Source organism: Thermoascus crustaceus (assembly GCF_041956765.1).
Source record: "Thermoascus crustaceus strain CBS 181.67 unplaced genomic scaffold VTN00scaffold_2, whole genome shotgun sequence".
Lineage (NCBI taxonomy): Eukaryota > Fungi > Ascomycota > Eurotiomycetes > Eurotiales > Thermoascaceae > Thermoascus > Thermoascus crustaceus.
Genome location: NW_027192528.1, coordinates 3,880,891 through 3,908,054, shown reverse-complemented (window position 1 = coordinate 3,908,054; position 27,164 = coordinate 3,880,891). Strand labels below are relative to the sequence as shown.

The 27,164-nt window shown below is 51.4% G+C and overlaps 10 protein-coding genes across 10 annotated transcripts; 5 read left to right on the top strand and 5 right to left on the bottom strand.

Annotated features, from left to right (window-relative positions):
* Nucleotides 1–872: 872 nt before the first annotated feature.
* VTN00DRAFT_4915 (uncharacterized protein) lies at nucleotides 873–2,837 on the bottom strand (the record flags this gene model as incomplete). Its single annotated transcript, XM_069431390.1, has 3 exons — nucleotides 873–883; nucleotides 952–2,548; nucleotides 2,625–2,837. 3 exons carry the CDS (start codon nucleotides 2,835–2,837, stop codon nucleotides 873–875), a joined length of 1,821 nt encoding a protein of 606 aa, XP_069290430.1.
* Nucleotides 2,838–3,555: 718 nt separating this feature from the next.
* On the bottom strand, nucleotides 3,556–6,316 carry VTN00DRAFT_4914 (uncharacterized protein; the record flags this gene model as incomplete). The annotated part of the gene is made up of 5 exons (XM_069431389.1): nucleotides 3,556–3,740; nucleotides 3,792–3,933; nucleotides 3,993–4,537; nucleotides 4,591–6,174; nucleotides 6,232–6,316. 5 exons carry the CDS (start codon nucleotides 6,314–6,316, stop codon nucleotides 3,556–3,558), a joined length of 2,541 nt encoding a protein of 846 aa, XP_069290429.1.
* A 1,058-nt stretch (nucleotides 6,317–7,374) lies between these two features.
* Nucleotides 7,375–9,118, top strand: VTN00DRAFT_4913 (uncharacterized protein; the record flags this gene model as incomplete). The annotated part of the gene is made up of 5 exons (XM_069431388.1): nucleotides 7,375–7,504; nucleotides 7,557–7,642; nucleotides 7,702–7,758; nucleotides 7,844–9,019; nucleotides 9,092–9,118. 5 exons carry the CDS (start codon nucleotides 7,375–7,377, stop codon nucleotides 9,116–9,118), a joined length of 1,476 nt encoding a protein of 491 aa, XP_069290428.1.
* Nucleotides 9,119–9,883: 765 nt separating this feature from the next.
* Nucleotides 9,884–10,823, bottom strand: VTN00DRAFT_4912 (uncharacterized protein; the record flags this gene model as incomplete). The annotated part of the gene is made up of 2 exons (XM_069431387.1): nucleotides 9,884–10,585; nucleotides 10,659–10,823. 2 exons carry the CDS (start codon nucleotides 10,821–10,823, stop codon nucleotides 9,884–9,886), a joined length of 867 nt encoding a protein of 288 aa, XP_069290427.1.
* Nucleotides 10,824–11,996: 1,173 nt separating this feature from the next.
* On the top strand, nucleotides 11,997–13,899 carry VTN00DRAFT_4911 (uncharacterized protein; the record flags this gene model as incomplete). The annotated part of the gene is made up of 2 exons (XM_069431386.1): nucleotides 11,997–12,510; nucleotides 12,566–13,899. 2 exons carry the CDS (start codon nucleotides 11,997–11,999, stop codon nucleotides 13,897–13,899), a joined length of 1,848 nt encoding a protein of 615 aa, XP_069290426.1.
* Nucleotides 13,900–14,461: 562 nt separating this feature from the next.
* Nucleotides 14,462–15,308, top strand: VTN00DRAFT_4910 (uncharacterized protein; the record flags this gene model as incomplete). The annotated part of the gene is made up of 3 exons (XM_069431385.1): nucleotides 14,462–14,477; nucleotides 14,573–14,920; nucleotides 15,016–15,308. 3 exons carry the CDS (start codon nucleotides 14,462–14,464, stop codon nucleotides 15,306–15,308), a joined length of 657 nt encoding a protein of 218 aa, XP_069290425.1.
* A 389-nt stretch (nucleotides 15,309–15,697) lies between these two features.
* VTN00DRAFT_4909 (uncharacterized protein) lies at nucleotides 15,698–18,539 on the bottom strand (the record flags this gene model as incomplete). Its single annotated transcript, XM_069431383.1, has 2 exons — nucleotides 15,698–18,287; nucleotides 18,352–18,539. 2 exons carry the CDS (start codon nucleotides 18,537–18,539, stop codon nucleotides 15,698–15,700), a joined length of 2,778 nt encoding a protein of 925 aa, XP_069290424.1.
* Nucleotides 18,540–20,743: 2,204 nt separating this feature from the next.
* VTN00DRAFT_4908 (uncharacterized protein) lies at nucleotides 20,744–22,636 on the top strand (the record flags this gene model as incomplete). Its single annotated transcript, XM_069431382.1, has 4 exons — nucleotides 20,744–20,890; nucleotides 20,962–21,047; nucleotides 21,106–21,349; nucleotides 21,416–22,636. The coding sequence occupies 4 exons, from the start codon at nucleotides 20,744–20,746 to the stop codon at nucleotides 22,634–22,636; spliced, it is 1,698 nt and encodes a 565-aa protein (XP_069290423.1).
* A 476-nt stretch (nucleotides 22,637–23,112) lies between these two features.
* VTN00DRAFT_4907 (uncharacterized protein) lies at nucleotides 23,113–24,162 on the bottom strand (the record flags this gene model as incomplete). Its single annotated transcript, XM_069431381.1, has 7 exons — nucleotides 23,113–23,131; nucleotides 23,188–23,213; nucleotides 23,269–23,629; nucleotides 23,691–23,770; nucleotides 23,834–23,873; nucleotides 23,928–24,048; nucleotides 24,156–24,162. 7 exons carry the CDS (start codon nucleotides 24,160–24,162, stop codon nucleotides 23,113–23,115), a joined length of 654 nt encoding a protein of 217 aa, XP_069290422.1.
* A 456-nt stretch (nucleotides 24,163–24,618) lies between these two features.
* VTN00DRAFT_4906 (uncharacterized protein) lies at nucleotides 24,619–26,845 on the top strand (the record flags this gene model as incomplete). Its single annotated transcript, XM_069431380.1, has 10 exons — nucleotides 24,619–24,628; nucleotides 24,687–24,704; nucleotides 24,772–24,820; nucleotides 24,902–24,995; nucleotides 25,048–25,131; nucleotides 25,194–25,483; nucleotides 25,536–26,184; nucleotides 26,270–26,588; nucleotides 26,654–26,742; nucleotides 26,801–26,845. The coding sequence occupies 10 exons, from the start codon at nucleotides 24,619–24,621 to the stop codon at nucleotides 26,843–26,845; spliced, it is 1,647 nt and encodes a 548-aa protein (XP_069290421.1).
* Nucleotides 26,846–27,164: the final 319 nt, after the last annotated feature.

Sequence of the window (27,164 nt, the reverse complement as noted above, 5' to 3'; positions counted from 1 at the left end):
TTTTTTTCTTTTGGTGGGAATACCATACTACTACTATCCTGTTATTCTGTTATTCTACATGTATACCTGACTGGAGGGGTTGTTCCGTATATTCAGAGAAGTGAGTGTTTTATGCTCTCTCTCTCAACCTGTGATTTACAAAGGATGCAAATACAAGAGAAGGGTACAAGAGTAAGTAAGTAGTACTCCTATCTACCTAGCTAGATAGATAGAAAGAAAGAAAGAAAGAAAGAAAGAAACCTCCAAATTCCATATTCTCAACTAACTTCCAAGGGCTTCTCTAGATATTTATTATCATCTCTCGTGAGTGTCGATATCGCCCATACGCTGTCATAACAGTGCTGGTTTCGATCCATTATGGAAATCAAACAAGTCCAGACCCAGCTGGAGGAAACGATCGAGTTATACACTACAGAAGAGCGTAACTTTTCTTTTACTTGATCTGGAACGAGGAGACCTCGAGCGAGCATGCACACAATCCATTGTTACAGTGCAGTGGTTTATGCCTACAACATTTGTCATGTTTCTTTTATATCCCATGTTTATTGTCTTACTTTTTACTTTTCCGGTATTTATGTATATCGAAACGTCCCGAATCTGCAAAATAAAGCAAAGAAAAGAAAACAATGGAATACGTAGCAAAAGCCTAACGTTAGATAAAGACCAATCCTGATATCTATTTACTACCTACACCTAGAGAACAATGGTCCACAGATTCATCCCCCCCGTATATTGGAAACCGGAACCGGCTTTCTTTCGACCATGCATGCTTCTCGAAACCCAACCAAAAGCCCATAAATACTTAGATAGGTACATGCACCGTCATTTGTCATCGACATGAGCATCAGCGTCGTAGATCAGATTTCATTGATTTATTTGTGGGCTAGATAAATTTGTCAGTCACAACTCCCATAGAAGAAAGTAGAGTTAAGTAGACAAGGGGCTACTCACGAATTCCCTCCTCCGGCTTGGGCTCAATACCCACGACCTCCGCCGCAGTCGGCTTCTGCTCCTTCTCGGTGGCCGTCTTGTCCTCCTTCATGAACGGGAATGCCAGCACTTCCTTGATGCTGTAGTTGTCCGTCAAGAACATGACCAGACGGTCGATACCCATACCCCATCCACCGGTCGGCGGCAGACCGTACTCGAGAGACGTGCAGAAGTTCTCGTCGATGAGCTGGGCCTCATCGTCACCCTGGGCCTTCTGGCGGGCCTGCTCCTCGAAGCGGAGACGCTGGTCGAAGGGGTCGTTCAGCTCGGTGTACGCGTTGACGATCTCCTTCTTGCAGACGAAGGCTTCGAAACGCTCGCAGAGACCGGGGTTCTTGCGGTGGTACTTGGCCAGCGGAGACATCATCTGCGGGTGGCCAGTGATGAAGGTCGGGTTGATGCAGGTCTCCTCGATGAATTCGCCGACGAGCTTGTCAAGCATGCGGGCGTTGGTGACCGGCGGCGGGCACTCGACGCCAGTCTTGGCCAGAACACGCTTGAGGAATTCATGGGTCTCCTGTGTGTGGAGCTGGTCACCTGGAGGGAACTTCTCGCCAGTGGCCTCCTCGAGGGCCGGGATCATCTCGACCCGGCGCCACGGCGCCTTCCAGTTGACGGTGTAGGTCTCACCGGACTGGGTGTGGAAGGTGGTCTCGTAGCCGCCCGTGATGTGCTTGACCAGGCCCGAGATGAGCTCCTCGGTCAGGTTCATAACGTCGTAGACGTCCGCGTAGGCCCAGTAGAACTCGCAGGTGGTGAACTCCGGGTTGTGAGTGAGGTCGATACCCTCGTTGCGGAACTGGCGACCCAGCTCGTACACACGCTCCAGACCGCCGACGATGAGCATCTTGAGGTACAGCTCGGGGGCGACACGCATGTACAGATCCATGTCGAGCTCGTTGTGGTGGGTGATGAAGGGCTTGGCCGTCGCGCCACCGGGGATGGCGTTCATCATGGGCGTCTCAACCTCGATGAAATCACGGCTGTCGAAGAAGCGGCGGATGTAGCTGACGATCTTGGCCCGGGTGACGAAGACGTTGCGCGACTTGTCGTTCATGATCAGGTCCAGGTAACGCTGGCGGAAGCGCTGCTCCTGGTCGCGCAGACCGTAGTGCTCCGATGGGATGGCGTGCAGGCATGGCGCCAGCAGAACGACCTCGCGGGCGAAGATGGAGAGCTCTCCGTCAGCTCTGTTCTTGGGGTTGCTGCGGCCTGGGAAACCGACGATACCGACGACATCTCCTCTCCGCAGGTGCTCGTGCTGGGCCTCGAAGGGCACGTCGCCCGTGGCATTCTGGGCCTGGCAGACAACCTGGACCTTGACTCCCTCCGCGCGGATGTCGTAGAATATCAATTTCGGGCCCGAAGCGCGCTTGGTGTATATACGTCCGGCGATACGCACGGTCACGTCGGGCTTCTGCTCGCCCTTGGCGAGACCCTCGTAGTCCTTCAGGTATTGCCGGAGGTCATCGGTGACCTGGAACTTGTGAGGGTAGGGGTCGGGGTTCTTGGTCTCGCGCAGCTTGTTGATACGAGTGCTGCGGATCTCAAAGTATTGCTATAGTCGCAGGAGATCAGTATCAGCCTTCGTGCAGTCAAACAGCGACGAGCGCAACGTCAAGGTGAAAACTCACGTTAGGAGTCAAGTTGCTCTCCTCCTCCTCCGCGGAAACCTTCTTCTCAGGCTTGGGAGGGGCAGCAGCCTCCTTCTCCTTCTTCTTGGCCTCCTTCTCTCTCAGCTTCTGACGTCTCTTGAATTCGCTCTTGGAGACCTTCTCGCCGGTGACCTCGTCCAGAACGAGGTTAGCCATGGAGGCCTCAGCCTCCTTAACTCCTGAATCCGCCATGGTGAATGTAGCCTTGTCCTGGAAAATTACAGTTAAAGGCAGACGAAGGAAAAAGGTGGCGGAGAGGGGTATGCGAGGCGGGGAGTAGGTTGTTTGAAGTTTTTGGCCGTGAGTCAGGTCGGCCTATGAGAGTGGCGGGAGGAAAAGCCTGGGGCGGCGCATTCCGTTCCCGGCAGAGACGACAAACACAATTCGGGATTCCATCCTACGATATTCATCCTGCGGATCTCTCTGCGCTCAAATTACATCGTCTATGCCTAGTTCCACTGGAAAATAGTATGATATTCCTCTCGCATCTGATGTTGTGCTCTGCATTAGGGCTTAGGGCATAGGGTAGCGAATGAGGGGCTGCCCCGCCTTGTCTTTTGGCCTCGCCAAGACCGAGTCCTCCGCATGCTTTCACCGTGTTAGACGTCAACATTCCCTTCTCCGACTGTTCGGATTCCCTTTGACGGTGAGATAGTACATTAAGGGACGACAATGGGCACCTCCTTCCAAGACTTAAAGAGACAATAAGACAACACAGAAGGTACTAGGATGACGGCAGCAAAACGCCGGCCATAGCCACCTACCAACATCCCCTCACATAGCGTCATTTTCCAACACGAGAAATCGTTCCAATGAGTCTTTCCACAAGAAAGTCCTATGTATTCAAGACGGAAAGCCGAAGTCAGTCAAAGCACACAAGGTTCACCGAATGCTCGTCTCAAGGTGAATCTCAAGCGACAGCAAATGGGGGTTTGGTATCGCCTATATCCGAGTCCTCCTTCTTGGCCGAGGACTGCAGCCATTCTTGTGCCTTTGTCAATTTCTGTCTCTCCTTAACGAGGTATTGGCGGCGTCGCTGGCGTTCCGGATCCTCTGCCATGAGTTCCATGCAGCGCTCCAATGCTTGAAGAGCCCCTGTGTCAGTAATAAAAGAATTCCCATGTGTTAGGATGCTGTAGACTGTACCGTTATTCTTGAAAATACCCAACTCCTGTTCGATGATCTGAATAAGTTCATCGCGGCACTTCGTGAACAACTTTGTATGGACGCTCTGGCAGATGGAATCGACAAAACGGGAGCTGGCAACTTCGTAGTAGCCTCTCACAGTCTAGTGACCGTCAGTTAAACTCATGAAGCTGGCGATAAAAGGTAGTCAGCATCACTTACGGACATCATCCTGAGCTCTTGTACAAACTTGTCGGGACCCAGTTGTGCCTCGGTGATTTTCTCGAGTTCTGTTTTCCTCTTCGGATCACCCTGCGGAAACTTTCCTTGAAGGTCCAGGTAACGTTGAGCCCTTGCATTGTTGCGACGGTTACTGAGGAACTCAAGTGCCTCCTTCCGTGCTAGTTCCAAAGACAGTGTTGCCATCGTGAAAGGCTTGTTTCGTTCAATGCTATAGATCTCGAAGGCATAGCGGTGATGTTCCCTCTTGAGTGTTTCAAGGTAGTTCTCAATTATCCGCTTAAGCTCCCTGTAAAGGCCGGTCTGATAGTATTGAGAAAAGATGTATTGCAGTTGCTCCATCAGCATATCCTTTACGAGTTTGTGGCTGACGGCCAAGAAAACACTCATCGGTTTGTCCCAATGCTGGACGCTGATCTGGTTCATGATCTCGATTGCTTTGGGATCCGTCTGATCGGGAAGTCCAGCGCGGTATGAGTCCTCGTTTATGTCTCTGATTTCTTCCCATGTGAAGACTTTGGCAGGCTCTGAGAGTAACTATTAGTATCCAATCCCCCAGTCTGAAAGCGTGCCCACATACCGCTGAAGTGCACAAAATGCGTCGTGGCATATTGAGTCCGTCTTGTGACTTGCTGCTTTACCTTAACGTCAGGTGAGCCATTGTCACACCGCGTCTTACGCTTCATCGAATATCGGATAGATGTCATCTCGCAGTCAGAATCTCCGCCGTTGGGCTGACCAAGTTGAAGCGTAATAGAATCTGAATCAGCCAACAGTTTGACGTTTGGACGTGTGTAGGCTAGAGACAGCTTAAAGTCGACTGCAATACGGCCCCAGATCTTTTGCAGTGGATACTTTGAGGAACCTCCGTCGACGTGCGCCCGGATTTGATCCTTGAACATGTTGAGCTTGCCGCACAGAATATATGGAATATTCGCCGATGGAGGATCAGGTAGGTTTTGAAGTTCAGCATCAATCCGCTCGGCTTTCTCGTCGATCTGCTGGATAACTTGAGGAAGACAGCCCTGAATCTGATCGAGAAGGAGACCTGACAGAGCCGTCTGAAGCTTTCTGGTCCCAAATCTCTCCTGAAACTCCGCGAACACCGTGCACCAGGGGTGCGAAGCAAAAAACTGGGTCTCCTCTTCACGGGCCTGAGAGTGTTCGATTAAAGGCTCTGGGTTGTTCATAACAACATAGTAGCCATGGCCGAGTGAGAACTTGTTCCCTTCGAGGATATCGGTCCACTGATCGTAGGACTCGCCGACCTGCACACGATCAGGCTTGGTCAAGACCCCAAGCGTCCTGGACTTTGCACCTGGTACGTCTCTTACAATCCGTGCAGCGCTCGAGTTTGTCGCATCATCCGTCATAGGCAAGGTGAGAAGAACGATACAATTCTCCTGCGAAATGTATTCCTTGACAAGATTCTCAACAAGCGTGACAAGGTACCGCTCATCATCGAACTCTGCTTGGCTGATCACCCCAGGCAGATCGTAAAAGGATAAATTCGGGAAGTTTGGCGCCGATATATCCAGACGAACTACGTTTGGAGAGAACTTGACCTGGTAGTAATTCGCGTCGGCCTGTAAAGCTTGACCGGGGATATAGTCTGTAGACGGTCGTCCAGGATTGAGGATGGCAAGCTGAGCCGATTTCAAAGCTTCTGGGACTTGCGCCTTGTCGTTCAACACAGCAAACAGCTCCTCTTCCTCATCTTGTTCGATCCAAGGGCCGAGTGGCTGCGACTTTTTCGGTAGTTTTGTGATTTTCCGCGACCCATCGTACATATACTTCCTAGAGAGAAGAATGCGACAAGTCCACGGCTTTGTCAGTTCGCTTTCAGACAGGTTGATCTCCATAGGGCAACGCGTGCAGGTGCCAGAGCTTCTCGGGACCTTAATTTCACTCATGCCTTCGATGAGCGAACTCTTACCGGTACTCTGGTCTCCAACAACACAGATCTTTGGGAGGGCGATCTTGCTGTCCTCAATACCGAGGTGGCGCAGATCCTGGATCTTTCTCACCAGCGTCTTCATATCATGAGATATGAGATTAATGGAATCGGTGGGAGCCATAAGATCGTGTTCAGACTCCCTGGAGATTGTCCCCCTGAGCTGCTGGCCGGCAGGGCTGACGTTGGAACTGGAGTCCTGCATCGTAGCTAAGGAATAAATAAGCCATCTGGAATGAACCGACTATGAGAGAAACCGTCACCCACTTGGAGTTGAGAGGCTCCCCTTTTCAGAGGAGAACTTAATATCTGGAGTCGGTGACTTCTGCGGTTGGAGCATGATTGAGAACATCCCCAGATTGGTGGCTAGAAAAGCAGAGAGATAGGGGACAGGTTTAAATATTGATGGGGCTCAGAGGAAGATACTGTAGGGTGAAAGAACAAGTTGGCCGGTCAACTTGACTAACACAATGGACTCCGGGACAAGCAATGAGATGGGATGAAGAAGACTGGGAGTGTTTCCACACAAGGATGGACACAAAGGAGTCTTTTAAAGGAAAGAAAGGAGCTGAGAATAGGTGAAGTAAGTGATGAAAGAATACAAGAGTGTTGAGCTGACCAGGAATGGGATCAGGCCCGTCCAGGCAACTGGACGAAAGAAAGCAGAGGAATGAGTGAAGAAAGGAAAGGGGTTCTGCTGTGTTATTTATACAGCAAACTCAGGAGTGTGAAGCCCGCCGCTGTAATTGTTGGTGGGAGGCCTCTGGATATCATTGCGAAGTAAATCCAACCGCGCGTAGGCAAGCACAGCAAACAAGGTGAGAGGTATACAACACTCTGTCTACAGTCTCTCAGAGCTAACAGCAGCACAACGTGCCATCCTGTCGCAGAACAAGGGTCTGTTAGCCAGTCGGAGACGGCATCCTTAAGTTGTATTCAACATGTCTTTTCCCCTGCATAGAATTACGGGGTGACTATCCAAGCAGCCCGGAGGTTGAGGTTGAGCGTGGTATGTAAAGTCCTGTAAGAAGCGACGGCTGCCAAGTCACGAGAGACTCCATATTTGCTTCTCAATAAAATATAAGCTATCAATTATTTTTACACAGTTGCAGGGGTGGATATTTCTCGTCAAAACTTATGCTTCCGGAATGATGGTATTTGAGGAATTGCCAGTGAAGTAAAGTGTCATGACACCAATGTTAAGCAATGTGAATTGAGAGCAAGAACAGACCAGTACAAAGGCATCAGCAGACAGATATTAGGACAAAAGAGTATAAGGGTGGCTGGACTTCAGCCCAAACGTTGATGTCTCCTAGATGAACGCAGGCTCACCGCCGCATGGGGCAGAGGCTGGACTAGGCCGGACTAAGGACGTGAGGTGCCTGACCACTAACCGAACTAAGCGAGCGCATGCCCAAGCGGGGCGCGAGCCAGACGCCGCACGAGGAACCCGGGGTCCCGTTGCGGGAGGTTGAGCTACGGCTTCGTGGCAATCTGTTGACCTCCTTCGCCAGCTCTCTGGCCTTTGAACTCGACTTCTGTGCCTGAAGGCCTCGGTCGTGAGGAAATACGCAAAATCACATCTCCTGCAGCTCCTGTTACGTTCGTCAACGTCGTCCCCATGCTCCAAGTGCCGATCAGAGACCACGGCACCACCTCAACCAAGGCCGTGATCTTGGTATGGATGCCTCTACTTTACTGATCTTCAGGCGCTGCTAACAAGGAGCTTCACTACAGGTTGGTGGTCCGTCCAGAGGTACTCGTTTCAGGCCATTGTCGCTTGACGTCCCCAAGGTCTGTACATCCAATGTGTCCTATTCAACACCCCGCTCTTCTGTTGCGGACAGCTAGCTGACGGGAAGTATACTGTTGCGTACAGCCCCTTTTCGAAGTCGCCGGTCACCCCATCATCTACCACTGCCTCAAGGCCCTCGCAAAGGTTCCCGGCCTCCGCGAAGTCATTCTGGTCGGCTACTACGATGAGACCGTCTTCCGCGACTTCATCAAGGACTCCGCCAAGGAGTTCCCCCAGTTCCGCATCCAGTACCTGCGAGAATACACCGCGCTGGGCACGGCTGGAGGACTGTACCACTTCCGCGATGCCATCCTGAAGGGGCGTCCCGAGCGATTCTTCGTTCTAAACGCCGATGTGTGCTGCTCCTTCCCGCTGGGAGAGATGCTGAAGCTGTTCGAAGAGAAGGATGCAGAGGCGGTCATCCTGGGTACAAGGGTCAGCAACGAGGCCGCAACCAACTTTGGTTGCATTGTCTCCGACTCGCACACCAAGCGTGTCCTGCACTACGTCGAGAAGCCCGAGTCGCATATCTCCAACCTGATCAACTGCGGTGTCTACCTGTTTGCGACGGAGTGCATCTTCCCCTCCATCCGCAGCGCCATCAAGCGCCGCACCACCCGCCCCCGCCTCGTTTCGTACCCCTCGTCCGAAAACCTCGACTCCTTCGTCGCGGCGGCGGCAGACGACGAGGAGGGCGAGCGCAGTGAGGTCCTCCGCCTGGAGCAGGACATCCTCTCCGACCTAGCTGACAGCAACCGCTTCTTCGTCCACGAGACCAAGGACTTCTGGCGGCAGATCAAGACGGCCGGATCTGCCGTTCCCGCCAACGCCCTCTACCTCCAGAAGGCCTTCCAGGCCGGCTCGGAGGAAATCACCCCTCCTTCCGCCAACATCGTGCCCCCCGTCTTCATCCACCCCACCGCGACGGTCGACCCGACCGCCAAGCTGGGTCCCAACGTGTCCATCGGTCCCCGCGTGGTCATCGGGGCTGGAGCACGCGTCAAGGACGCCATCGTTCTCGAGGACTCCGAGATCAAGCACGACGCGTGCGTACTGCACTCGATAATCGGGTGGAACAGCCGTGTGGGCGCGTGGGCGCGCGTGGAGGGCACCCCGACACCACTGAACAGCCATTCGACGAGCATCGTCAAGAACGGGGTCAAGGTGCAGAGCATCACAATCCTGGGAAAGGAGTGCGTGGTGGGCGATGAGGTGCGCGTGCAGAACTGTGTCTGCTTGCCGTTTAAGGAGTTGAAGAGGGTACGTTTGTCGACAATCCTATTATTACTTATTATACATATGTGTATGGAATGCTAACGTACATGCTACTAGGACGTCGCCAACGAGGTCATCATGTAATGGATCTATATTATATGTCCATGTTGTTGCTGAAAATCCCGTCCGCGATATACCATTAAAATTAATATTTTTCCGATTGAATACAATCCCATCTGTTTGTCCGTTCATCCCTCCGGATCTAACGAGTGTATGTGTTATTGCATCGAGTAGCTTCCCTCTCTAACCCGGCAGAAATCCACTTTCGATTAGGAATGAGCCGGAAAACGTAAGAAGTCATATCTAATATTCTATATTATATTATATGAAGACGATGGGGAAAAAAAGATATGAGAATCAATGACTTTCGACTGATCAGATGGGGTATCTTATCTTCTATTCATTAAACAACTAGAAACAAGGAGCAGCCCATGGAAGGTAATTCTCGTTCTCGTATCGATTCGTCAAAGTTAGTTTGGTACCTAAAGTATGAACTAGGTAGCTATGTACATCACGACCCACGACCCATGCCCCATTCAGTCCATCAATTAAGAAAAAAAAAAGAAATGCAAGAAAAATGCCCAAACAGAGTTTTGTTCTTTCCGAAAAGAAAAGCTACATGAGATGTTTGACCTTGATATGAAAACGGATACATGACGTAGACCAGCCGCCCGTCCCACAGGAAAATAGATATTGGAACACGCTGGAGAGGCCTTTCAATACCATAAAAAGTTGCTCGTGAGATAGAGATCTGCATTTCCCGAGATTTCATAAACGAGGGAGACTGCGGGAATGCAACGAAGTGTGATTCCCAGAAAAGGTGAGGGAGAATAAGAGGGAGGCACAGAATTATCGGTAATCCGCCGGGTCATACCGCGTCTGCTCCGGGGGATGGCTGTACGAAGCGAAATTGTCGACCCGCAACGTGGATCCAGAGTACCCAGAGTACTCCGAACCAGACCAAGCGTTGCTGACGCCGCGCGTGGGCGCCGTCTCGTAGTGGTCCTGCGCCTCGCCGGCATGGAAACGCTCCATGTACAAGGGCTGCGGGATCGGCTGTCTCCTGGTGGGAGGCTCTGGCAGAGGACGGGCCGTGCCGAAGGCATTGTACGCGTCGATGGTCGGGTCGTTCAGGTTCGTGCTCGAGGCCATGCTGCCGCGCTGCTGCTGGCCCGCGAGCTTGACGTCTCCGAGCATGGCGTCCGAGTACATGGCGTCGTACTCGCCGAGGGAGCGCTGGCGGCGGCGGACGATGACGTCGAGGACGACGGCCGCGAGGTGCATGATAAACGCGAGCACGGTGAAGGTGAACAAGACCTTGTAGATGCGGCAGACCATGACGCCCGTTGAGGTGCCCCACGTGTCGGTGGTGCAGGAGGTCAGGAGCGTGCCGGACATGCTCCAGCTGAGGAGGCCGAGGGAGATGGTCCAGAGGAAGAGGAGGAGGGAGTTGAAGATCAGGGAGAGGAGGGGCGGCATGCCGTGGTTGCAGCAGTGGACGAGGGAGCTGAAGACGAAGTTGACGACGGTGAGGAGGGAGGTTGCTGTTAGCTGGATGGAGGAAACAGGTACAATTAGCTGAGTGCTTCGTGGATTATTTCTATATGTATCTTCAGCTACTCACCACAAGGAACGTCCATGGCAGCTTAAATCCATCATTCCGCAGGTGGTACATGAAGAAGAACATGATAGCAGCCACAATGAGCGACGAGATCAGAGCAAATGCCCTGATGGAATGGAATGGCACAGGCGGATAGGCTGAAGGCCGCGTCGCGCTCCTCAGCCTCATCTTGATGATGTTGTTGATGACTTTCCGTAACAGTCAAGTTGGTGATGCAATAGTACTTCACGCTCGAGCGCACGGCTCGAGATGTATACGGAGGAGTAGCGGTAGGAAGTCCCCCCGGACGAGGGACGGATTATTTTGAGAAAAGGAACAGGGAGCAAAGGTAGATGATAGGTCAAGGTTGTTAAAGAGGAAGCAGAGAAAAATACAAAATCAAAGGAAAAGAGAACCGCGAGATGGACATGAGACAGGCGTCGTGTGCATGCGGCTGGGTGTCGCAGGTCGCAACACCGAATCAGCGGGCAGATCGACCGCCAGAGCCACCGCCCAGACCTTCAGATGCTGCCAAAGAAAGATCTCCATCTCCACCGCATGGAGCCCCTCCACCTCGTGCGCTGCTTTGATGGGCCATAGTTATTTGTTGACCGCTTCCAGAAAAGTCTGCAGAAGCAGATATTGCATTCCGATGCCATTGACTTCTCTGTACGTCTTTTCTCTTACTGCTCTGATACCGATTGATCCGCAAGCCTATGTGACATGCGACGACGTCTGGGATTGGGGCGGTGGGGAGCTCTAAAAGAAAGAACAGGCCAAGCAGACCAGACCTCCGTCTGACCTTGCTACACCTACCACTCCGCATACTCCACCACTGCGCCTCAGACCAGTTCTCAAGGTGCGACGGTTCAGAGTCTCTTCTGATGCTGACGGAGAAGGTTTCCCCAGATGAGTCCACATCGCCAGCTTGTCTTGGCTGCTCAATGTTACTCTCTTTAACTTTCCACCATCAGCAACCATTCCTCCTTGATATGAGAATGCTAACCCCGTCCAAGCCTTGGCCTCCAGTTCGGCATTTACATGCCCCTCCGTCTTCCAAACCCCGCAAAAAAATGGCGCCCAGTAGCCGAGAATGCCCAGACTCCTTATTTATGATGTCTTCATACGATTTTTGGTTCCTCCTGGATTAAATTTATTTTATTTGAAAGCAGCAATTTCGTCCTATGTCAGCTGCTGAGTTCGCTCGTATCGCGCAATCGATGTACATACAAAACATCTGACAATTTCTGGCCTCTTGATTCAACCCGTTGAATACAGATATCATCGGAAGCCAGGTTCTCTAGATTCGTGCCGCAGTTGACTTCCTTCATATCGTCTGCTTTTCCTTTCATATCGAATACCATGGCCTTCGTCATGGCAGACAGCGTCCCATGGCATGACGGCGAGCAGAAGATACACAACCTCCTGCGTATCCCGCGCACCGAAAACCCAACTGCCCCCTACCTCACCTCGGGTGCAGCGTACCTGCTGAGCAAGTCACCACTTCTAGCACTTGGAACGCTGGACAAAGAGGGCCGCCCGTGGTCGACGCTCTGGGGCGGAGAAGCAGGCTTTGCTGGCCAGATTGCGCAGTCCATCATCGGGATCAGAGCCCTAGTAGATCGAGCTAATGATCCAGTGGTAGGAGCTCTGCTTGGAGATAAAGCGGATGGCGAAGTGGTCAAGGAAGAGGGCGAAGGGAGGATGGTATCAGGACTGACCGTCGACTTGGAAACTAGGAAGAGAGTGAAGCTGTATGGCAGGATGGTTGTAGGGTCAATGGCTCCCTTTGAATCGGAAGAGAAGACAGAAAACTTGAAGGATTCCGAAACCAAGGGGAAAGTCCAATTGGTTGTGAAAATTGAGGAGAGCTTGGGTGAGTAGATCGAATTCGACTACTATCTCTGGGAATAGGAGCTCAAGATTGTTAGGCAACTGTCCAAAATATCTGAATAAAAAGCAGATAACACCAGCTCTGCCAGAGCCAAGGCTGGTGTCTGATTCCCCTCAGCTGCCCCAGCAGGGCATCGATCTTCTGAACCGTGCCGACTGTCTGTTCGTCTCCTCATGCCACCATACTTCAAGTATGGACACCAATATACGTGGCGGAGCCCCGGGCTTCGTTCGAGTCATCTCCAACGATCCTAGTGGCGCTGTTCTTATCTACCCAGAATATTCCGGCAACCGATTGTATCAGACGCTAGGCAACCTGCAAACTACTCCTCTCGCAGGCTACGTGTTTCCAGACTTCGAAACCGGCGACGCTCTCTATGTCACAGGAAAAGCGGAAATCTTAGTTGGCAAGGATGCAGCTACGCTCTTACCGAGGTCGAATCTCGCGGTAAAAGTCACCATCACCGCCGCGCGATACGTGGGAAAGAGCCTGGCTTTCCGCGGGACAGCAGGGCAGCCCTCTCCTTACAATCCCGCTGTGCGGTATCTGAGCACAGAAAAGGAGAGTCCGTCCGCTCAGGGCTCTGACGAGCCATCAGCGACGGCGCTGCTTGTGAAGAAGGAAGAACTGGCACCCTCCATAAATCGTTTTCGCTTCAGGATATCAGACCCAAGCAAACAGATCGGAAAATGGAGCCCAGGACAGTATGCAATATTTTCTTTCAAGGATGAGCTTGACATGGGCTACAGTCACATGTGCGACGGCGACCCCACGAGCATCAATGACGACTACGTCCGCGCATTTACCATCTCATCGTACCCCGGAAGAGGACTCCCCAATGATGAGTTCGAGATCACGGCCCGGAAACACGGAAATGCGACGAGTCTTCTGTTCCGAAGCAGCGAGCGCCACAGGCTGGAGATTCCCCTAAAGGGCTTCGGAGGGAGCTTCAGGTTAGAAGACAAGACCGGAGGCGTCGTCTTCCCCTTTATAGCCGGTGGAATTGGGATCACTCCACTCCTCGCCCAGCTGCCTGGGATTGATATCTTGCGTCTCCATCTCCTGTGGTCCTTATCTGTCAAGGATATCGACCTGGTGCAGGACACGTTCCAGCGGTTTCCGCAGCTGCCGGGTTCGACGGTCCTGTTTGTCACAGGGATTGCTGATGTAGGGAAGAGCCTAGAAGACGAGAAGCTGCTAGCTACGGTGACTGCGTCTGGAGCGCGGGTTGAACGTCGTAGACTCGATGCTAGAGACCTTGACGTGCCCGGTGCTGAAGAGTGGTATCTGTGTGCTGGTACCTCTCTCAAGACGGCGGTTCTGAACTGGTTGGCTGGAAAGACAGTCGTTTATGAGGACTTTAATTATTGAATAGAGTCACGCTTCTTCGTGTGCATTACTCCTGTTATTTTCCTGATGGGTAGGGAGGTAGACAGATGTGCTGAACACGTTCCAGTAAGTGACACAGAAACGAGATCTTAATATAGCACGTTGGTTGAGACAGAAAAAGAGAATTTTTTTTTATTAAACGCCAACTCGAAGGAGAAGAATGAGATAAAGAATTGGAAAAGTATAGAGCATCAAAACAATATTCTTGTTCTTGCAGCGCCACATAGAGCTTGGATGTGGAGACATCTCCCAACTGGGTAATCGAGAACCGCGGATGCGCGTCCAGTTGTCTGCCTCCGCACATGGCATCTTATCGCCCACCGACCCCGCGATAAACTTCTGCGAGAAAAAGACAGCAATTGCAGCACGCTCTCTCTTTGAAGGGCACTCCAGACACGCCATATACCCTCCAAGTTCCGTACTGTACATATTGAATTCGAGCTTCTTTTTTACTTTCCCCAGTCCGGTCTAGGTTCTTGTTCCTGAATCCTGGACAAGGAACGAGAAACTCAGCAGTCAGTCTTCCAATCTTCCTGAAGCCAAAATGGCCTCCTACGAGAGTACGTACTACCTCCCATACTTTCTCCGTCCCTCCCCTCCTCTTCCTCCTATTGCAGTTAGTTACTAACACAGCCCCTTCCTTTCTCCCTCACAGTCGAACACAACACCACCTCCGAACAACAACAAAACACAACCACAACCCGCCCCCGCCGTCCCGACCTCTCCACCTTCTTCGCGACCCTCTCAGAGATCTCCCCGCGCCCCGCAGAGTCCCGGACGCGGATACACGCGGTCCCGGTCCCGGCAGACGTGAGCGCCGCGTTCCGCTCGCTCGCGGAGGCGTTTGATGTTATGCGGCGGAATCTTGAGGTTGGTGGTGGTCAGAATGGTGATGGTCAAGGAGAGGGTGGGGGTCTCCTCTCAGAGATGATCACCGCACTGCTCCGCGAGGCGGAGACACCGCCGCGGGAAGTCGAGGGCGTGAGTGAGGAGTTTTGTGACGGTAAGTCGCCATCCATCCCACACTCTCACCTTCAAACTTATATCCCCTGGATATAAACCGTCCAAAACAGGAGGCTAACAGTTAATCGACTACAGGCCTCGACCGCATCCCCCGCACATCCCTCAAACCGTCCCAGACCTGCCCGATCTGCAACACGCCCTTCCTCGAGGACCCCTACCCGCTCGTCGTCAGACTCCCCTGCCACCCGACGCACCTGTTCGACCTGGAGTGCGTGCGGCCCTGGCTGCGGCTGCGCGGCACGTGTCCGCTGGACCGGGCGGATTTCGGGAAGAAGGAGCGGGAAAAGGAAGCCGAGAGGAGGAGGGCGATGGAGAGGAGGTTTGCGGATGAAGAGGATGAGGATGATTATGATGGGATGTATGCGTGACCAGGTGTATAAGTCATGATATGGTGGTGATGATGACGATGGTTTATGATGAAGAATATAATGGGAGCTTTCTTGGTGATAGAGAGATGATTTGTTTGAGAGGCCAGTGTCAGTTGGACGGTCTTATATTTCTTTCCTCCCGGACTTGTTTTGGGGATGTTCTGCATGTGGCGAGGCGTTGATTTACCTATCTCTATACCATCAGGTCTTACTGCGGATGATAAAGATGAAGCATGATTCTCTTTCAACTGCTTTGTTTTATTAAGTCACACCAATGCATGGTATATGCTAGTCTACGCATCGCAAAGACGTCAATACAATATGCATCAGCTAGAAATGAATCGTCACATAATCAGGTGACATGACGGCAGACCAAGTACTGCACTTTTTTACGCGTCAGGCTTGGTCTCCTTGCCTTCCTTCGTCCGGATAGTCAGCTTCCCAGTCTGGTCGAGGACGGCCTCGTAGCCACTCTTCTCCAATATACCGCTCTCGTCCTTGACGACCTCCCTGGCTTCCAGCTCCTCGACCACCTTCTGGTTCTCCTTGTTTCCCTCCAGAAGGAACTTAAGGCACATGACCGCATGCTCCTTGATATACGGGTTGTGCGCGTCGAAGCTGGTGCAGGAGAGGATTGTCTCCACGCCTCCGTACTTCCGGATCTGGTTCTGCACCTCCGGGCACTTCCACACCAGGGATGACAGAACGAGAACCACAAGCTTCTTGAGGTTTCTCCATTCGAACTCCGACGGGTCTTCGGTGATAGGCGGAGACTCGGCTCCTGAGCCTGCGCTGGCAGTACCAGCGTCGGCGGGGTCAGGATCAGTAGGGTCGTAGGGACGTTCAACAGCAACCGGGGCAGGGGTGGACGATAGCTGCGGCGTCTCCTTAGGCGGGCTGTTGCGGGCTGCGGATGCTGCAGTCGCGGCCGCGCTCAGTGAATTCAAGCTGCCCTTGGGGATGCTCGCCTCAAGCTCCTTGATCAGGGTAACCAGGTCATAGACGATCTCCCACTTCACGAGAAGATTCTTCCAATCGTTGTTTTCAGTGAGAACGGCAAAGAACTCTAGGAATTGATAGACACCTTCATAGACCCTTTCCATATCCCACAGGTTAAGAGGGAAGTCCTCCGGGAGAGCACGTCCAGCGCGTATCTGACCCTGGAGGTAGATCAGAGCGCAGGTTTCGGGGATAATGTTGCCGCGGAAAATCGTGAATATATACCGCACTGTAAGGACGTCGACTCGTGAGAGGGGAACAGGGCTCTTAGTGGTACTCGACTGTCCAGAGCCAGTGACGGATGTTGGTGAGTACTTGGCCCTGAAAATATGAGTGAGAATCTTGATGACGACAGCTTGGGCGGGAGAGATGATGTCCTTCGGCTGGCCAAAGTCAGAATAGGCATGAGACATGAGGCCATTCTTAAGGACGGCTTCCATAATCTGGACCATCATCTTGAAGTAAAACTCGTCATCGGGGAGGTCCCAGGCAGCAATGAAGATCAAGAGCTCTCGAAGGAGATTGCGTCCAGTCTCCTGAGTTAATAGGATATGACACCGAACAGCCTGCATATTCCTGCCACCCGCTCTCTCTCCACCCTTAAGCCCAAAGCTATCCACTATACCAGCCTGGATAATCATCGGAAGCGCTTCGATCTCTGCAGGACCCAGCACCAGGGGGATGTCCGTCAACAGGCCGCGCTGTTGATCGCCAGGTCGGCCCCTGTAATCATCATCCTCATCCTCGTCGTCCTCTTCTTCCTCCTCGATGCTTCCCTCTGCAACAGCCTCGAGGCTGCGCGCATCGTCTTCCCCGGCTGCTCCACCATCTCCATCGTAGTGTTGTTCGCCTTCACCCATGACCGGAGATGTGTCCTGCAACCTTGCCATAAGCTCATCCTTCGCTTCCTGAAGGGTCTCCGCAGCCGACTGGGCAGAACGAGGAAGGCTAGTATCTTTTTCTGTCACTGGAGCATCACCTGCTGCAAGGGCACCATATTCATCGAGATCAGGAAGGTCAGTCCAACATGTGCGGGGAAATCCTGCCGTGGCACTGCGGTCTATGCTAAGTATACGCTTCTTCCGGGGTTCCTCGTCTTCCGGAAGAGCAGGAGGCAATTCTTGCGCTCTTTCCTTGAGATCTGACCACCCATCCACTTTAGCGCCGAGAATGGCAGTAAGGGCAGCACGAATCTCTTTCACTTGCTCCGGGTCCTTACCCATTTCTTGAATTTCCATCAGATCTCGTCCGAGAAGTTTCTCCATATGGTCCTTAATATTTGCGAGGAGCAACATAGCGGCTTCCTCCTTAATGGTGGCGGGTTCTCTTGGGAAGTTGGAAATCGTCTCCAGCAAGAGGTCCTCGGCCGTCTGATCATAGAGAGCCCTAATGGGAGGATTTACTATCCTCTCGCCAGTCTTCACAATCGGTGCAACGCCTTTTTGCGGGCCACTCGAAGGGTCCAAAGGCTCCATGGGTATGATGACCTTCGAATCGGTGGTTGAGTGGTAGCCGAAAAGATCCAGCCAAAGAACCAGTTTCCGCTGCTCATTATGCATAATGAAATTGTGAAGGAACTGGAGACAAGTTATCAATAGGCGTTTGTAGAGGTTGACCACTTTCTGCCATCGTTCCTCATTCCTGGCATTCGTTTCGCCGTCAAAGCCTCTCGCAGTAACTCTCACGCAAGTATCGATCAGTGCCAAGATCCGCTGGTCGAATCCTTTCTCAGCAGCCAGGTTTTGTGCTTTCTTTGTAGTTGCAAGTAGATTACGCGCGATCGTACACAGGTCGTTCAGTCGCTCGATGTCCTTGACGAGGGAAAAGTAATTGAGGGCTATAAGGTTAGAGGAGGAATGGTCATAGTTCGCAGATGGCGGACTCTTCCAGGCAAAAGATTGCGACTCCAGAACAGGAATAGCCTTTGTCAACACATCAGTGAGGCCTTGCCAGATGTCTGGCGACAGTCCGAGATTTTGTCTACACAAGATGGCAAGTCAGTATCGACTGCAGTCCAGGCAAATTGTCTCTCGAATATACATACCTGACGTCACTCTCTTGATGGCTTTTGTACAGTATCTGCTTTCCAGCAGAGAGCATATGCTCCAGCCGCTTGTCGTCAATCATCCCACGAGTCTCATAGTGGCTCAAGGTCCCCGCCAAGATCACCTTCAACATCAGTTCCGCCGGCGTGCACTTGGGCCTCGCCTCCGCTGTAGTGTTATCGGCCATCTTGGTGGCGAGCGCTGTGCTGGGCGAAACCGTCGAGAACCGTGCAGCGGTCGAGAATGTGAGGACCGCGAGATACACTAACTAGACGATCCTTGAGAGGTTCGAGAAGTTGCGGCGGCTTTTTGGTGCTGGATTTTTCCGTCTCCGAAGGAGGGGGGTTCCGGCAGCTGCGATTGGTTGCACTTCTTTTGTTTACGAGGGGCGCAGGAAACCCCGCCACTATTTCTAGTGTTAGACAAAGAAACTGACAATGCAAGAAAAGCGAGAACGAGCGCATCTCCTTTCAACTATTCTAATCTGAATGAATTATTTATCTTACAGGTAGCTTCAAGGCATCACGCAAATTGCGCCAGAATCCAAGGTCGTAGATGTTGTCCACATCTTCCATGCTTCTTACCCGTGTCCATCTTGGGTCAATCGCAACACTCGGATCAGACGGCTGGATTATTGAATTGGAGCGGCTGGATAGCACATACCCGATCCTTGGAGGCTCACCGTCTGTCAAAACCAGAATCTGATCACTGTTCGCGGGCCAAGGCGAGTCGGGCTCCAGTGACCCATCTCGAGGCTTGGATCCCCCGCATATATCACTCCTCCTTGCTTTGAAAACAAGCCCGTCAGCAACATCCTCTTTCCAATCCCCCCACTTGGCAGTCTCGTTCGTCGTCATTCCCGCCCAAACTAGATAAATATGATATAGAAGAAAGCCCAAAGCCAGGGGTGCTGTCATCAGGGCTAGCAGGAAAATCACTCCGATGCGGATATCGTCAGAGATGACCGCCGCCCAAAGATAGAAAAAACTCGACCAGCTTTCATTTTTGCTCCAGTGGTCCGCCGTCCCTGGAGACATCACGCTCTGTAGTGTCTCGTCCAAAACCATGTATCCCAAATATGCGCCATATACCAACAACACAGACACAGACAGCAGCAAGAACAGGAAATAATGATAATTAGCACGACCAACGCAGTTAGTCAACCATATACAGTGGTGATCATGCCTAGAGACGCAAGCGTTGCAAAGGCTGCAATGCTTGCTTCGCGGAGGTTTCAGCAGACGACAAGTACGGCAAAGGTGTCCCGGGTGGAAGAGCACTCGATCATAAGGATAACGCTTCATCTCCTTTTCATGATTTTCCGGCGCAATGAAGGGCTTGGAAACCGCGCTGGCATACAAGAATATATATGGGAGCATTATTACCACGGGAACGCACAGCCGGTGTACTGTTCCGAGTCTTGACCATGCACTAGGTACGAACAATATCTCTGATGTTGATAGAAGAGCAACAAAAAATATCTATGTCAGAGTCAGCAAAATAGAGAGAGAGCTCATGTCTTTTACGGGCCAGCTGACCAGGACCAGTGGATGATTCTCGTACATCAAGTATCTGCCAGACCTATTCCAGCAGTACAAAGCCCGGCCGCCGAGTAAGCGAGAATCCACATAGATGAGTCCATTAGGGATGTGTATCCAAATGGCTCTATGGAGAAACCCGATCGGCGTTTTTCTGGATTAGCTGCTGGTAAGCTTTCGGCTCGATCATTCTTGAAAGGAAATATCGGACCTACCTCAAAGCCGGAAGACGCCCGAAAAGAGCTACAAATGTGATGAAGGAGATCCCCAGCACCACGAGAGCCACATTTCTTAGGACTCCCATTCTTGGTCTGAGATCTGAGAGTATGCCTTCTTAGAAATGTTTGCCAACTTGCATCAGTTTGAGTCGACAGCTGTTGCCTACCACTCCCGGGAAAGTCTGAACAAGTCTTAAACTATAAAGACTTGCTACTGAATGGAAGCATTAACTTCCTACAACAGCATAAAGAATTGGTTTGGGGCTGGATTCTTATTTCTTTTGCTCGATCGAGAAATCAAGCGGCGCGCCGCGGCGGTTGCCTTGGATCCGTTCACGTGATCTTCTACGTTCCGGGAACGCTAAATCGTGGCGTCTTGGAAGTTTACCATGGAGTCCAACTTCCAGGAGCTATGCTGACTTCAGTCTTCACCGTGGATTATCTCCTGCTCACCTGAGTTCTTCGGGATTTTGGCTTTGGAAATACTTCGTCGATTTTTATGATAGTTAATCTTTTATACATACGCACGTGGCATCCCGTTGTGGGTCCTAAGCCTCCTATCCTAAACGCGAGAACGCGTTCTTTCGTTGCCCAGACAGAGAGCTTCAGGAGCCAACACTGCGGATAGTATTTAGATGCATGCATTGATGAGCATGGCGAGCGCCAAGGTCGTATATGCTGGCGTTAACCCTAATGGCGAATCCGGTACTCTTTTTGAGGGAAAGAAATTCTGGTTATCACATAATGTCCCTCAGAGAAACCGGTTTAAGGAGCTCATTAAGGTGACTATACCCAGAACTATGGATAGACCATGTAAGCCTTAAGATGCGCTCGATCCTAACAACTTCGTTAGAACAACGGTGGCGTCATAGTGCTGCAGGATCACCAAGCAGACATCAAACTGGTCGACCACCTTAGAAGAGAACTCGCGCCGGATACGTAAGTTGCCTTTAACATGCCTGTCTCCCTTAAGCTCGCTGCTTAAATCTGGTCCTAGATATTCGTACCAGTGGGTGGAGAAATCCATCGAGAATGGAAGACTGGAAAATCTTGAACTCTATCGCGCTGGCCGTTCTTCAGGCACAACCCGCCCTGTGGGAGCATCTGGGGTACCGACAAGGCGCACTAAAGTTCCATATACCTTAGAGGACGATCAAATCCTTTGGGATTGGTTGCAGCCTTACGAAAAGCAGGGTGCTGCCGTCATGGGGAACAAGATCTACGAAATGCTTGAGGAAAAGGTACTTTGTTTTGCTTTCGTTTCAAACACGTCGAGATTTCCTGCTTCAGGTTACTTACGACACCAGCATCCACGACATACCTTTCAGTCGTGGCGAGACCGTTACTTGAAGAGACTCCGCGGTCAACCACGTCCAGGCGGTCCACCTTCGACAGCTCAGCAGACTACTTCTCGTCAAGAAGTGGACAGAAGAACAGGTGCCGAGGGTGCTGAGGTTGCTTCACCAAGGCGCGCACAGGAGAAAGAGCGGTCATTTGCTCGTCAAGCAGGTGCATCTTACGAGTCCAGGAGGAAGGAAACAGATGCATCAAGAACTCAAAACGAGGACTCTGAATCGAGCGACTCCCAACTACAAACAGTAAATAATCCCACAACACCATCTAGGCAGATTTACAGAGCGTCCTTGATGCACGAGGGGAGTACACGATCACCACAGGCTCAGAGGAGCCCGTCTCTTCACCTTCAGTCACCTAACGTCCCTGACAGAGCACATCGCGGCCTTCAAGCACCATCAACAGCTTCAGGCTCGAGTAATGCTGCAGTATCTAGTTCGCTAACGAGGAGAGACCCTCAGGTGGACACAGTGACTTCCAGGAATCAGAGTATCCTAAAAAGAAAGCGTCAATATACTGACGCCGTCTCTGAAAACCTACGATTCGACATAGATCACCGGCCTGATCACAAACGAAGAGCCACAGACTTTATCCCAAAACGGATTACTTCGATCCAAGAGGAGCCCCGAATCAAGATTGAAGAAGAAGAGAACGATGAACGCTTCGTGGAGACAGAAAGCGATGAGACAGACTCTGAGGAACGCTTTGAAACGGCGCGGCAAGTTCAGGATACCCAAGACGTACTTACGGCCCCACCGCAAGATGTTGACAATCTATTTATGGAACTTCCATTCCCTCCGTCCAGTCCAGGGTCCGAAGATGATGAAGCAACTGAGGACCCCGGTGAAGGAGCGGAGGATGCTATTCCTGACTTGGATGAATGGATCGACAGCCGCCTCAGAACAGGCAAGGCCAAGAATGAGCGTCAAGTCATCAAAGCGCTGCGCTGCACGAGCATGGATCCCGACCTAGCTGATCAGGTGCTTAGCTATCTGGTGGCAGGGAAGGGAATCCCGCAGGATATGCGAGGAGTATGGACGCCTGAGGACGACAAGTGCCTGGAGGGAACGGACGCCAGGGACATCGATCGTCTGTTGAAGAAGCACGGGACGGAACTGTACAATAGAAGATTTGAATACCTCGAGATGGTCAGGGCTGCAGATTACGAGAATTGAATAGAATTGAGTGACATCAATTGTCCACATACTGTTCCTACTTATAGGTACAAAAAGAAAAGCTGCTGCACACGCGTATGTCGAAGATGTATGGGAGCTGTATTCATTGACTAGCGAGGTAATCTCCCCACTTCTGTCTTAAGCAGAATACAGGAGATCATAGCAAAGGTCGCTTACACGGAGATCTGGCTGCAGACGATATCAGGATAATAAAAATCACAAACAACAGCAGACCACAGCTGAAAGTTACCGGCCCGGAAAATAACATATCACAGAAACCGAGCGCCCATCCCATGCGTAGTGCCCTGAGGGCAACAGTAATAGCCAATGTGAACCTAAATCCAAACGGAGATGATAAATAGACAAAAAGAAAATTGTGCAGAATAGCTTCGGTCATCCTATTAGAGAAGTTGACAGGCGTGACAGCTGAATATCAGGCATATCGAACTCAGAGTCGATACGGACCAACCACTGAATCAACCTTCCTTGAAGACGCTGTACAGTTGTTAGAGAGCTTATATATCTTGATTAGGTTCGGGAGAAGAACTTACAGATGTTGCTCGTAGAACCGAAGCATCTAGGTAAATGTGAGCCTCCATGTTAAGAAAAACAAAGATTGGGAAAAGCCTTACATGCATTGGGCAAGATTCGTAGCACTTTTCTAGCGACACCCGTGACACCTTCCCGTTCGTCCATTTCAAGTAAGCCATGAGGTTACCTGTGTCGGGGTCCCGTACGATAGTGTCGACTTTCTCAACATGTTTCTCCCAGTTTTTGCCCTTCGGAACCCAATCGGGCACGTCGTCCTTCTCCTTCCCCTTGTCCTCGGGCGTTTCTGTGCCGGCAGCACCCCGTGATTTCCGTGGTTTCTTTGGCGCGGCCTTTTCGGGTGTGGGCTTCGCCTCTCCCATGGACTTTCGCTTCTTGGTTGGCTTCTCTGGTCGGCCGCCCTGAGCTGCGAAGTATTCATTAAGAAGATCCTTTGCGCCAGGCCTGAAAGCTGGAAGTTAGCAAACCTTGAAGAGTAGCCAGTTTCAGAACCGGGTGACCGTACAGTAAGTTCTCCTCCGGCTCCAACGTCTGATCCTTTGGGTCATCATATCCCTTCCATTTCACCTGGAGCATCAAGGTGCCCTAGGCAAAACGTCAGCAAAGCAACTCAAGTGTATCCCACGCCGTAGTTTCTCAGTAGCCTACCTTGATCCACTCGTGTCCCAAAATCTTCTCGACGACGTAGCTGGTACAGTAAGCACTAGTTCCCCGCTTTGAAGTCGCAGTGCGCGCAACTTACACATCGTCACCTTCTTCCTCGTCGCTTTCCTCATCGCTGGACTCGTTATTCTTCACCTTCTCAGAGCTGTCGTAAGGAATCGCATCGCCGGTAGACTCGTCCTCAGAAAGTTCCACGGGGGCTGAGAACAACAAAGTCAGCTCAACATGCCAAATACACGCTCTGAAGACTTCATCAATGGCAAAATGCGGCGTGTATAGAATTGCGCAAGGCTGAGAGGGCCCTCACGAGGCATGGTTCCGAAAAGCGAAGGAAGCTTGAAGGCTCGAAAAAAAAAAACTGCGTAGTGGCGCTCATAAGAGTCCGCCTTTAGCAATTAGATGTCTTGCGCAGCTGCGCAAGTAGATACTCCCGTACATTAAGCGAGCGCAAAGAGGAGCTCCAGAGTCGGCGAAAGGCGCCTTGGACCTCGCGAGGTGCAGTAGTCGCGCGAAGTCGCGTGGGAAGATGAACTGCGCCAAACCCGTTTTGGAAAGTAGCTCACTAGCCCGATTTGGGCATCTCCAGAATTTCTCAAAAGGTCCATGCGTGTGCAGGCCCGGAGACCGTGGCTAGATCTCACAACGCACCGCTCTTACGCGATCTACAATCTCTCTCGGAAGCTTCTTCCTTGTGCCACTGAACCCTCCCGGCTGTCAGCGCCTTTGGTTTTGTTCCCGGGAATCCTGCCGCGTGGCAGACCACCGTCAAGATGGCGATGCGTATGTTCCAACTACCCCTCACTATGAATTCGTGCACTGACGGTATCTCTGTCTACAGAGCTTGATCTGTCCCAAGGTAACTCATTCTGCTCTCCGGGATACAACCGATGTCTAGTCTCCTTCGTACTGACCATTTACGACAGCTGCGGTGATGAAAGATGAGCAGGGCCGGCCTTTCATCGTCGTTCGAGAGTACGTCGTTTCCAAGCTATATCGATTTCTGGAAACCATGAGGGAGAGAGGTTCAATACTCACATTGACATTCCATTAAAGCCAGGGAAAGAAGAAGAGGCAACACGGTACCGATGCCGTGAAATCGCACATCGTCGCCGCCAAAACGGTTGCCAGCATTGTCAAGACCTCATTGGTATGGTCGTTAGATCTGCGGACTGGGACAACGATCTAAGCTATCATTACAGGGTCCCCGAGGACTTGACAAGATTCTGATCTCCCCCGATGGAGACATCACTATTACGAACGATGGTGCTACGATTCTGTCACAGGTCCGTCCTTAACGCCCTTTGGCCTCCGACCATTTCATACCCTTACTAAACCATGAGTGAAGATGGAAATCTCCAACAACGTCGCCAAGCTCCTTGTCGAGCTCTCCAAGTCGCAGGATGATGAGATAGGAGACGGAACGACTGGTGTGGTTGTGCTGGCTGCTGCTCTGTTAGAGCAGGCTTCCGAGCTGATCGATAAGGGAATCCACCCCATCCGGATAGCGGACGGCTACGACCACGCTTGTGAAATTGCCGTTGCTCAGCTTGATAAGATTAGCGACGAGATCAAGTTTACCAGGGAAAACACAGAGAACCTGATCAAGGTCGCGAAGACAAGTTTGGGAAGCAAGATGTAAGGTCTTGCCTCAACTCTTTAAGCATAGTATGCTAATTTTCTTCAATAGTGTTTCCAAATCTCATGACCAGTTTGCGAAGATTGCAGTTGATGCAGTTCTCTCTGTGGCCGATCTCGAACGGAAGGATGTCGACTTCGAGCTGATCAAGGTTGACGGAAAAGTGGGCGGTTCTCTTGAGGACTCTCTTCTTGTTAAGGGTGTCATTGTGGACAAAGATTTCTCGCATCCTCAGATGCCGGACGAGGTTAGAGACGCCAAGTTGGCAATTCTGACATGCCCATTTGAGCCGCCTAAGCCGAAGACCAAGCACAAGCTTGACATCACAACAGTGGAGGAGTTCAAGAAACTGCAGGCCTACGAGAAGGACAAGTTCACAGAAATGATCCAGCAGCTGAAGGAGGCCGGGGCGAACCTCGTCATCTGCCAGTGGGGTTTCGATGATGAGGCGAACCACCTGCTTCTTCAGAACAATCTGCCTGCCGTCCGATGGGTTGGGGGTCCCGAAATCGAACTGATCGCCATCGCTACCAACGGAAGAATTGTCCCGCGTTTTGAGGATCTCAGCCCAGAGAAGCTTGGAACTGCAGGACTGGTCCGAGAGATGACTTTCGGTACCACGAGAGAAAAGATGCTTGTCATCGAGGAGTGTGCAAACAGCCGAGCGGTGACTGTCTTCGTTAGAGGAAGCAACAAGATGGTCAGCAATCCTTTCCTTTGGTTTCAATCAGTTCGCTGAGTGTCCTGGTTCCACGATGTTACTGACATCTGTTTATTCCTAACAGATCATTGATGAGGCTAAGCGCTCACTGCACGATGCTCTTTGCGTTGTTCGCAACCTGGTTAGAGATAACCGGGTCGTCTACGGTGGAGGAGCTGCCGAGATCGCATGCTCCCTTGCAGTGGAAGAGGCGGCTGTCAAGAGCCCTGGCATTGAGCAGTACGCCATGAGAGCTTTCGCTGATGCTCTGGATTCCGTTCCTATGACCCTCGCCGAGAACTCTGGCCTCAGTCCTATTGAGACCCTGGCTGCCATCAAGTCAAGACAAGTCAAGGAGAACAACCCGAGACTTGGTGTTGACTGCATGGCAACCGGCAGCAATGGTAAGTTCCCATTACTAACGACCGCTTGGTGAATGAAAGTATCGCTAATGCAAATCACATTAAAGACATGAGGGAGCACTTCGTCATTGACCCACTGATCGGTAAGCGCCAGCAGCTTCTGCTTGCTACTCAGCTATGCAGAATGGTTCTGAAGGTAAAACTCTGTCTCTGTCCGTACGCTGCCCTTTGCCAGGTCACTAATTCGAGAACAGGTGAACAATGTCATCATTGCGGGCGACGAGGAGCAGGAGTTCTAAACCCCTTTTTTTACAATGTATTTTCAGGGGCACGAACTAGATGAATGGTGATTTATCTATGTGGCGTACAGGCAAGATAAAACAAACATTCGAAATAAATAATAAATGAGCCTTATGTAGAACAGGAACAGAATATATAAAACGTAAGTTGTGACAAGAAGTATCTTTAAAATATATATAAGTATTCCACACCAACCTCAATAAAATATATCCTGTTGTCAGAGTATATCCAATTGATGAGACTTACATCCTCTGCTCGGAACAATATATGTTCGAGAGACCCACTGTTCTTTGCAGACAACTACATAATTGTCAAAGC